This window comes from Sitophilus oryzae, unplaced genomic scaffold (genome assembly GCF_002938485.1).
Source record: "Sitophilus oryzae breed Bouriz unplaced genomic scaffold, Soryzae_2.0 scaffold_771_pilon_pilon, whole genome shotgun sequence".
Classification (NCBI taxonomy): domain Eukaryota; kingdom Metazoa; phylum Arthropoda; class Insecta; order Coleoptera; family Curculionidae; genus Sitophilus; species Sitophilus oryzae.
Window position 1 is genome coordinate 137,256 of NW_022147386.1, and position 12,302 is coordinate 149,557.

Sequence of the window (12,302 nt, forward strand, 5' to 3'; positions counted from 1 at the left end):
ACTATAATATTGTAAAGTCCTAAAATTAAGAAATTGGCGCTTATCAAGTAAATATTTCCCCTGGACCCTTCAATTGAAACAAAGCAATTGAATTACTTAATTGATATTTTACATAGAACAAGCAGTAGATACATACAGAATGACCCATTAGACCAGGGGTGCGGGAGGGTTAATGGGGGAACTACACCTCCCAGGAAGAAATTATAAATAAGAAAATCTGGTATAAAATAAAACTGTCACAAAATAAATTAATAATGCCAATCAAAATATATATCCAGAACAAAGTTTATTTTTTTCCATATAGTCACAATAACTTTGAGCGAAAATTTAATTTAAATTTATTACTTTATTTAAATATTGTCACTATCCCTCCCAGACATCTGTGTATGCGCCACTGCATTAGACCCAGAAGTCCAATGTCGTTGTTGACGAAGATATTAAAAAAAGGTTTTATATAAATATTGCATGGTTTACAAAGCATAATCATCAAAATATTTAATTTTATAGAGACCATTCCAAAAAAATAATAAAGCTGTACATTTTTTAAATTGTAATCCAAATTGTTTTGTACAAAACTGAATTTAACATAAAATTCTGTTTTTTTATTTAATGTAATATGCCATTTTATTCCTTATTTACTGAAACTTTGGTTAAAAATAATAGTATGTCCGAAAAGATTATTTTTACAAACCTCGAGTGCATATTACTTTATTAATACTTAATTTCCAAATAAAACCGACAAAAAATGAATATAATAACGGTAAATTTTTCTTGTAGGAAAAATTCAACACGCAAGGGATAAAATAATTATATTTTTTAGAAAAACCTATATACCGATGCATCTTGCCGAGACTCGTTTAACCAGTTAACTTTAAGGAAGTTCATCTTTATAAAATATAAGTAACGATCTATGTGGTAGCAATTTTCACGTCTGCTAGATTATAGGTTAGGTGACCACGCCTGTGTACTGCTCTATATAACTGTTTTTCTATAGAATATAGCATGTTGTTGAGCAACGATGTTAGCGAAATAATAGCTAGCTATAGTTGAATGGATTGTTAAATCTTATTAAAGTATTTTATTGAAAATTATTAGAAAGTATACAAGGTGTCCTAAGTTATATATAGGCTCGGTGCATTCTCCGTCGGTGCTGCCACCATCGGAGAATATCGTAAACAACTGGTATATACAAATACACGGGTTTAAATAGCGAGTATACGAAACACACACATTTATTAAATTTAAAAATAAAAATAAAAAAGTAAATACTTTGATACCTTCATAAGGTCTAACTTGTATTATAATTTATTATTCCAGCTAAAAAAGCTTCTAGATAAAGCCGGGACCCCATTAGGCTACACGCCACGCGACGCCACGCTATACCACGTGTTGAGACGTGGCCGACAATGCTCGAAAAAAATTCGCAAATCTAGTTTTGAGCAAGGAATATTTCCCAAACCCGAAAAACCAACTAACCAATGAATTAACATCCTCCAAATAACCACGCTAACCAACTCGCCAAAAAACTAAACCAATCCAATCAAAAACAGTGAAACAAATGCAATCAAATCACACTCTAAGTAAAAAATAATAACCAAATAAAATTAATTTTTCGGGTTCGGGAAATATATTCCTTGCTCAAAACTAGATTTGCGTATTTTTCTCGGGCATTGCCCAAATTCGACTATTGAGCGTAATATATACATGAGATCTGAGAATCGACCATCACACGTGTGATAGAGTGGGATGGCATGGGATGGCGTGTTGCTTAGTGTGTACGCAATACATGTAATTAAATGGAAAAACATACGCACAGATCTTCATGACGTGGGGTGGCATGGCGTGGCGTGGCGTGGCGTGGCGTGGCGTGGCGTGGCGTGTTGGCTAATAAGGTTCCGGCATAAATGTTTATCGGGATAAAAACTGCCGTACTTGCACTTGGAGAGAAAAAGCGTCCGAAAAAGCGTCCGAATAAAATCCTTTCGTTCGTTTTTTAGACAAATCTAATAAGTTTAAATCTAAATCCTGGGAGAGGCTTAGTCAGTCAAAAGCTTAGCCTGCCAAATACTTGGTCAGGTTCAGAAACGCAAAGATTTTATCCGAAGGCCGAATATACATGCCGAATCTTCTGGTGTATGGGGGGCTATTGACAAAATATTCACATGCCTATTGAGTTTGCAATAATAGGCAACTACTAGACCCACTACAGTTCTGATAGTTTAGTCCCGTTTTTGCTCATTCAATCTTCCGTATTTTTTTTATTATGAACTTTTCGCCTGTCTCTGTAATGCATTTTTCCACCATTCAAGAATTTTGTTGGCTACCCACTATTCAGTGACCTCTGTCCTGGTGACTGAGATCATCATTTCTTATGCGCTAATCTAATGACTTATAATGAGACTCGTCTTTAAAATATTTTCAGTAATAAGAAGTAAGCTCCAATCTATATTTTTTCTTTACGTTGTAATTTTCAAGAACTATCTAAATGTCTTAGCAAGGAAGACCCTGTATATTAAATATATTTCAACAAGAGCTAACAGCTTCTTCTATCTATAACTAACAATAGAGATTACGCTTTCGAAATATTATGTCGGAATAAAATCAATTACCCTCATTAGACCACAGCGTACCAATTTTTCTAACGATTCTCATTTTAACACTAGATAATACTGATCTAATAAGCTCCAATCTCAGCCAAAGAAGCTTAATCCAATTAGTTAAGTATTTTTTTATACAAAGCCCTAAATAACGCTCAATTGGAGTAGATTAGGCCATCGAGCGATAATTCTGAAAGGACTGGACTACGTAACGGGATTACTTTTGCGTGATTAGGTGCTAAGAACTATACATCTTTAAATATAAAGACGATAGATATAGAAAGCAGTCTTTAGATCTCATTACTATTATTATTAATTTTCGTAACGCATGCCCATTTGACTTGGTAATTAGAGGATTTTGATTCTTCGATCTTGTCTAATGGTTTTTGTTATGCTAAGGATTTTAGATAATTACGCATAGGTACAGGGTGATTAATAGAAATGTATTTAGAATCGTTTTACACCAAGCTATTGTATTACGTTTGATTTTTTTTGTGCTCGTATAGTATATGTGCTCGTATTGTATCTGTTTATTTTAACATTGTTGTTATTGGGGACCGATATATCTACCAATAAGACTTTTTTAATTTTAGGAAGAATAATTGTTATGTCTGGCCTGTTATGTGTGTGTGTGTGTTCTATTTTAATTACAGTAATGATGGTCTTGTCCCAATAGATTTTGGCATTTTTATTTTCAACTACTGGTGGTGGTTTGTATTTGTAATAGGGTTCGTTGTCATTTATTTTGATGTTGTGTAATATAGTCAATCTCCAGACAATTGTTGCTATTCTGTTGTGTCGCTCAAGATATTTATTGCTAGCCAATGTGGGACAGATTGATAGAATGTGTTCAACAGTTTCACTCGCAGTTAGGGAATGCAATCCCGCACCAAAATCTGAATCCCGCAAACCTGCGGGATTAAAGCAATCAATCCCGCGGATCCGCAGAATTGCGGGACTGTAAACAAGTCATATATTTGTTCCTAAATAGTACAAAAGGCATTGTACATTTTGCACAGGCCCACAATATATTGATATAGCGTGTATCTTAAACTAGCTGTACATAAATTTGGACACCGATGTATACAGGGTGTTCAAAAAATATATCTAATATTAAATAAACTTAAATTTTATTATAATTCTACTTATTTTATAAATAAAAATATTATTCTGATGTTGAAGTTTTTTTTTTAACTTGTGTTAGTTATCTGCTTTTAGATATTCTCTATATCAATAATTTTTTGGCATATGCAGAATGTACAAAGCTTTTTGTACCATTTAGGACCATACGTATGACTAAAAATGCATATTTTTGAAAAAAACGTCGTATTTTCCTTAAAACAAAAAAAAATAAAAAACCGATCAAATTGTTTATTCTAATTTCAATACAGATTAGTCGTACTTGGTAAAAAATTCTATTTTTTAAAAATTGTAAATTTGCGGTAAAAGATTCTTGACCAAAATTTCACACTCTTATAAAACACCCTGTATACAAGAATTCGCTAAATATATTTTCGAAAACCACATAGCATCTTAATCACAATAGATGCATCTAAAACCTGGTCCAAACCGCATCCTAAAATCTTTTTTAGTTCAAGAGATATTCAACTTTAAATTTACCCTAAAATTTTGCTTGTCCTGATAATTATGTCCGGCAGTTTTTTGACGAAATTGTCCACAAGTACTAGTTAAACGCTTTTTTTCACTTACGCACATACGCCAGAAAGAAATCTAATAATGTTTGTTTCACTTAATGGCCAAGCCTTAAGGAGAATCCCCCGGGTTCCGAGCGTCGACGCATCGGCCCGGAACGAAGCTGTTTTACCTTGATCGAGATCGATATAGAACCCAGTAGTAAAGTGTCGATCCCGCGGATCCCGCACGGTAAATCCCGCAACTTTGATCCCGCGGAATCTCAGAGGGATCCCGCATTTGCGGGATTGCATTCCCTACTCGCAGTGTTACACATTCTGCCATAGATCGGTATCCCATGTTTCATTCAGAATATACTTCCTATGGTTTCTTGTATTGATGACATTATATTGGATTACCATCATAAAATCTTCAGTTTCTGGATAAATGTTTCCCTTGACCAACCATTCTAAAGACGCTCTTTTATTGTTTTTTTTTTCACAGCACTTTTGCTGTGTACGGCCAATGTTCGCGGGGTCTTTATAGACCAACGCGACCATCTGTTGCCAGTATACGTCTCACGGTGTGACAGGTTGCCAGATTGACAGCTTTTTGTGAGATTGCTACAATTTGCTTCGGGTTGCGTATGCCGATAGCCTTAAGATTGCGAGGTAAGTACTTATCTACTAACCCATTACACGATATTATTATAGGATATATTTCCACCTTTTCCAACTGATACACTCTCATTATCTCATCATTTATTTCAGGACTTTCTCCATTCTTGATTTTCCTACATTTTCGTCTGCTGGAATTTGTATATCTATTACTTGCGCCTTTCTTTGCTTCTTATCAAAAACTAAGATGTCTGGTCGATTGTGACTCACCGTCCTATCCGTTGTTATAGCTTTTTATTCTTTATCTAAGGTTATAGCTAGGTCTCATAGGATCTTCCACGATTCGTTTTCTAGTACCGTCTGAGGCTGGTATTTGTAGTATGGGACTTTTGCAGTAAGGAGCCCCGTTTGTAAACGAGAGTTCCTGATGTATTACGCCTGCAACTTGGTTGTGCCTGTGTTATTGTTATTATTATTAATACTATTGCCTTCACTATTATGGAATGCGCTCTTTTTTATATTAATATTTATACCTTTTATTAAATTAATCGAACTTATTCATAACGAGGCACCTTGTATGAAGTAAAAATATATGTAGGTATGCTTTATTATACAGGGTCGCTTTTAGGTAAAATATAGGGTACCGCAAAAAATTAAATATAAAAGTTATAGGGTTTATAAATATCTATTAGCGGGTAATACATTTAAGTATACAGGGTCGGTCATAAAGTCGTGGCACATCAAAGTTTCATTTTTTTAAATGGAACCTCCTGTATATTATTGCATATTTCAGTTCTTCCTTCAATTATAAGCAAAAATCGAAATACACACAATGTACCTCAACCTCATACCAATCGTTTCCGAGTTATTGACTTTTGAAAATATCACTTAAACAATTTGATTTAATTAATTTCGATATGTTCAGTTTTATTTAACAATGCTATGTTGGCGAAACTGTGATAGTTAATAATATTTGACATTGGTTCTCAAGTTAGCATTTATAGATGTATAAAATGAGAGTATAGCAAGTCTGGAAATTACAAAATTTTCGTTTAACATTTCAATTCATTAATTTATGTACATTTTGTATTAAGATTATTGTTTAAAATTGAAGGAAGAATTGAAATAAAAAAAAAGTTTGATGTGACACAACTTTATGACCCTGTATACTTAAATTTACTTGTAGCCCTTAGGAATTTAAAAACCCATTACAACAGTCACACTTTCCGCAGAATGGCATCATTAAATCAGACCAAACACATCGAAATTAGTTAAATCGAATTGTTTAAGTGACAATTTCAAAAGTCAATAAGTCGAAAACGGTTGCTTTGAGCTGTGCTTTGAGGTACATTGTGTGTGGTGTGTGTATTTCGATTTTTGCTTAGAATTGAAGGAAAAATCGAAATATGCAATAGTATACAGGGGATTCTATTTAAAAAAATGAAACTTTGATGTGCCATGACTTTACGAACGACTCTGTATACTTAAATTTATTACTCGCTAATAGATATTTATAAACCCTATAACTTTTATATTTAACATTTTGCCGTACCTCCTATATTTTACCTAATAATCGACCGTTTCCATACATAAACGCTACCCTGTATGTAGCACATCCTGTATTAGCGTCTTTCATGATAATTGATTTGCTTTCAAATCATTTAAAACAAAAAAGGTATTAGAGTTAATGCCTTTGATACGTAGTTAATTTTTATTAATGTTTTTCTCCATGGCGGGAATCGATAAAAAGGAAGCTAATGAAGAATTAAATGACGAGATCGCCGCTAGATTATGAGGAGGTCCTACAGTCCTACATTCTTTAGAACTTGGATATCAAAACACCCATTAAGACAGCCGTAAATCGGTTAAATTTAATAAGTTTCATTGTTACATCATATTTTCTATAAACAAATGAATACTTTTAGTAACCGTTTTTAATATTTAAAATTCTATAGAAGTGTTATTTAAATACTTGTTATTAACTATTCTTTTTTGTTTCAGAGTCTGAAGATATATCGTGGCAGTTTTTTGTCTAACAAACTTATCCACTTAAATGGGAGTCAATAGTTGTAATTTAAGAGCTTGTACTTTCGAGGAGAATCTAGAATGAATCTCCCATTCATCACCTGCGTGTTGTCGAAAGCGTAATTTAAATAGCTAATTTAAAAGTATAATAGAACAAGTTATTTTTCGGTGTACATCAGGTTTTGCACCGCCTCCTTCATCATAGGGTTTTCTAGGTTTTTCTATTCATATATTTACCATAATCGATAGGTTCTTGAGAAGGTTCTCGGCATATTCGTAGCTGGCAAATGTATATTTAATAAAAAATAGGATATGGATTATTATTTTAATTTCCATACAATTCAATCACGATTTGTCGCTCTTGTAGATTTCTTTGGTTTTCTACTTTTAATAATACTGCCGGTATATTGTATCTGGATCATATAGATACTATATTATATATGAAGGGTAAGGAAATAAAATCAACTATGTCGATACAGTAATACTTAATTGAGCACAGTGTTATTGATATTAATAAATAAATGCCTTTATTATCAAAATTTTTTACAATTTGTAGACAAAGGTAAAGTAAACAAACAAAGTAAACAAACAAACAAACAAAAGAGAATACAAAACAATATACAAATAACATTGTCAGTCTTATTGTTTAAAATAAACATTTATAAATGTTTACAATGTTAAAGAATAAAAAAATAAAAATGATATTCAAAAATATTTAGTTAGTTTATAGTAAATATCAATGACTTCTAGATAAATTTATTTCGATGTGATTGGTAAATATAGTAATAGCAAACATTAGATCAGTGTTTACAAGATCAAATTCGATTATCAAAATATAAGTCATTTACGGCGTAGAAAGCGTTGTCTAGTAAATAAGATTTCAATGCTTTGCGAAATGAAGAAAATGATGTTATGGATTTGATTTCAAATGGCAGGAGATTGTGTGCCATTTTAAAAAGATGAAATCTAAGAACTAAACAGGAACAATCCAAGTCGAAACAAAACTCGGATCCGAAAACTCGTAAATATAAATTCAGCTTTATAGAAGCAATACACTAGAAGAGTTTTTAAAAACATTATTTTTTTAATTACTCAGATATCTTGTATAAAATATAAAAAAAATCATTTTCATATACATCAACACCAACATAATCATGACCAAAGTCTTATAGATTGGTTCAAGAAGCGAAAAATAATTAATGTGGCATCAAATTTTGTCAAGATTTAGTCAACTGGGGTTGAATAAATCAGCCCCAGGCAGGCTTCTTTTATAATAAAGTTACTGGTTTTCTTAAGTAACGTATAACGTATAATATATATTTCAATTTTGGTACCTATTTTGACATTTTTTTGTAATACCTTAAATCAAAAAATATAGCTACGCCCATGCTTTTGTGACGACATTTGTTACTTGAACTCAAATAATAATCTGCAATATTTCTGACAAAAACTGATCTATAATAAAAATACATTTCTTAAGGTTATCTTCTATTTTTCTTGGGCACGCAGGTTAAGAGGTTATATCTAACTCTATGGTTTTATCTAACTTAAAATACTTTCTAATATTTCTAATACCTTCTTACCTCTATAAAATGGTTCCCAATAGTACAGTTTTCCTTTGAAAGGTCGATTATTGTATGCGGCACACTGTTCGTATCGAAAATCCTGATCTCCCGCGCAGTCCTGCAAAGGAGCAAAGAAATTAATGAAGGGTTTCGATTGAGATAATTAATTTTATTAGAAAGAGAAAGTTTGAAGGACGTTGATACGCCCGATTCAATTAATTTGTAGGCTTTGTTGTTGACCGAAAATAGAAAGATACGGCCCTTAGCCGCGTGGGGTCCCAGGACCGGATTTACCAATTTATATTCTTCGGTTATTACTGTTAAGTAATCAAAAAAATTAGGTAAATAAGTTCTAAAACACCTACCTTAATTTTTTAAGGCAATCTTGAAGGGTTTATTTTAATAACAATGATAAGCCACTCAACCACAGGAATTATAGTGGAGTGCCCAGGGACTTTTACCTCGGAATTCAATTACTGTGAATGTATTAATAGTTCAGTCATTGGGGATTTTTGCTTGGAAAAAAGTCCGGAAGTTTTGCAACTTTGCAGGTTTATAGGTTTTGCGGTCCCTAACTAAAATCCATAAAATGCACATTTCCAGACCTGCCGCCGGCGCCGCCATCTTGCCAAGATGGCGCCCAAAATCGGTATTTTGTGAGTATCTCGAAAACTGTGCATTCTTCGCGAAAATTTGGGGAGAGTAAAAAAAAGAATAAAATTTTCTATAAAAAAGGTTTTATGAAAATTTTCGCTAAAGTCAACCGTTTAGGCATAAAATCTCAGGAAATTTTACAATTTTGAGTAAAATATGATATATTCTGTATAGTCTATTTTCCGAAATCAAATGTCGATTAGGGTTCAATTTTGTCATAAAACAGTGGCGTATCATTAATTCGCTCATTAATTTATGAATAATTATTTTTAATAATTGAAAATGTGTACTTGTTCCCACACCACCCAAGAGGTAAAGTATATGGCGCGTTTATTTTAACGTGGTCTTTCCGGAGGCCTACTCCACATAATGTGAAACCTGCTGTATTGTGTTTTATAGATAAAATACTAAAGTGTTTACCCATTTTTTTTCGTTGCTTTTAATTTTTTATTTTAGTAATTGTAGTAAATTCTTAATTATTTCCTTCTTAATATTTTTTTTAATAAGTAAATTTATTGAAATAAATAAATCCATTGCATATTATGCACCTATTCTGCTTATATTCTAATCATTAAAATTTTGATTGAAATCGAATTATACAGGGTGGCGCGTCATATGCGACGCGGTTTTTGCAAGGAGAACAAAAGTTTGTATTGAAGTGAAATTTTCTGAGCTTAGGTAAGTCAATTTAAAGTATTTTCTAAAAATATGTAGAGTTGTGGGTGTCCCCAAAAAAAGTTACACATCAAAGTTATGTTTTTTTAATGGAACACCCTATATATTAATTGATTTTTGGATTCTAGTAAAAAAATAAAGATTTGTTTCATTAGAAAATTATATGACTAAAATGTATAGTTTTTGAAATACATTCACCGGCATGAAAAATGGGCACCTTAAAACTTTGATGTATTTTAAAGGTTAATATATTTTATTTTAATGGGTCGATTTTGATGATTTTTTAAACAGTGTGTTGCCAAATTATTTGACTTCTTAGTATCTTTTTCTAAATTAAAATTGAAACTCCCCATCTGGTAATTATACGAGGGAAAACAAAATGTTGATATTTTTTTATGAAAGTTTGAAACACCCTGTGAAATATGCTAAAACAGCAAGAAATTTAAAAATTATTTTATCATCTAGATACATCCTTTCTCGATGGTTTGTTTTTTGGTTCATCTCATTAGCTTTATTTTTGTTGGAAATATTCGGTTTTAAAGAAGGCACTAACATTTTTCGTAATTTTTACATTAAGACCATGCCTTTGCTTTTGGGCCTAGTCAACACATCTAGTAAGTTCTGGTCCCGAAGTAGGCCTTCTTGACATAAGATTTGCTTCATTTAATCTTCTTTTTGTAGTCCGTTAGTTAATATGTACGGTTCTTAAGCGCAATTCATTATCAATTTGAAAAGCTGGCAAACGGCGGTTTCTTAGCGATAAACTTACAATAAGTCGATTGTCTCGATTAGAAGTTCTCATACGAAGATTCCTGGACGTCTATATTGACGTCCTCATGGACATGGTCATAATTCAAAGACCATTTAATATACTCTATGGTATTAAAGGTATTTTTGGAACCAGAATTTTATAGCAAATTCACTAAACTCGAATAAATAAATGATATATATTTGATCACCCTGTATATCTATAAAAATATTTTTGAAATGTGAACTACCATTAAACATATATTTTGTAAAAGGTTTGGAGTGAAAATCTCAAACAGGAATCCTGATACAGGAGTTTTTCCGGAAAACGGAGCCCTCTTGTATGTATGCATTTGTATGTGTGTGTTTATTTAAATACTAAAGTCAAAGCAACGAATTTAAATAGGTAAACTTTGTAATATATCTTATTAACAATACATTGCAAAGAGTTTTATAAAAATTCGTTCACAGTAAATGAATTCCGAGGTTTGTATCTCATAAGGGCTTAAAGCACTCCACTATCAGTTTTATTACCTAGTAAATAGTGTTTTTCTTGTCTTTTATCCAACCAATTTGTTATAATCAATAATAGTTTAATTTACACATTTTTTCAAAACTGCAAAGTTAATAATTCGGAATTATGTATTTGTAGCATACCATGTTATTAGAATTTAAAATAAACCCTTCAGTTGATATAGCCGCTGCTTTATATACAAAAAATAAGACATTTCTTGACATTTTAAGGGTGTCCTTTATTTATTTCTATAATAGAAATCACTACTAATCTGCAACTAAATAAGTGTTTAACAATATTCCGTGGACATAGAACTGCTACGTATTTCTGGAATCAAAAAAAGTTCATTGGACACAATTTACCTCTATTCAAAAGTTCTTTGTTTATCCGAATATACAGGGTGCTACAAATTCGAGGTACGAGCTTAGGTATCTCGGAAACCGTAATAGATACGAAGATGGTATTGAGGCAAAGTTGCGCCTTGGGATGTTCGCCAACTTGCTATCAAAAATGTTTCAAAAATTCCAAGGATTGCTGATTTAAAAAAAAACAGAGTTTTTTGAAAATAAATTTTATTTTTTCCTGTCATTACTTTTTAGAAAATCAAAAAACTTATTGCACATTCTCATAGCCACTTTATCAGGGCTATCTGGTACTATTTTTAGATTTTCAAATTAGCGGCTGTGAAAGAATTCAGTCTCCTGAGTACTACAATATGCCACACTATATTTTTGTTTTGTTTTGGATACTTGAACAACAACAAAACTGTTTAATTATTATCTAAAATAATTTCAAGTCCGACTCTAGTCCGGATTTTTTAATTAACCTGAATATATATCTCATCGCAACAAAGAGTTGTCTAAGATGTCTCTGCTGCAACTTGTTTACTGCGTTCATGTGTCGGCGGTACGGCACCCAGGTTTCGCTTGCTCAAGTCATGATTGTAGAAAACCCTAATTTCCAGAATGCTCTTGAGGCGCTGCTAATCCTGTGCTGAATTTCAGAGTCGATATTGGCCTTTTCCGAAATCAAACTGCCGAGATAATTAAATTCCGCTACATATTCCAACAGTTCATCTCCGATTTTTATAGCATTGTTGTGATCTTCCGGGGGAGTGCACATGATTTTAGTTTTATCGATGTTCAGCTTAAGTCCCAAGGCCTCGTATGCCCATGTATATGTGTTCAACATTTCTTGCAATTGCTGTAACGTATTTGCAACTAGAGCACAGTCATCAGCATATTGAAGTTCTGTGATGAATTTTCTACGTGTTTTT

The 12,302-nt window shown here is 32.4% G+C and overlaps 1 protein-coding gene across 1 annotated transcript in view; it reads right to left on the bottom strand.

Annotated features, from left to right (window-relative positions):
• The window catches only part of LOC115888504 (thrombospondin type-1 domain-containing protein 4-like), a 194,842-nt gene that overhangs the window by 95,673 nt on the left and 86,867 nt on the right, over window positions 1-12,302 (bottom strand). Inside the window, exon 5 of the mRNA XM_030908253.1 lies at window positions 8,455-8,554. Within this exon, the coding sequence (XP_030764113.1) occupies window positions 8,455-8,554 (100 nt within the window). The remainder of the gene's footprint in view (window positions 1-8,454; window positions 8,555-12,302) is intronic.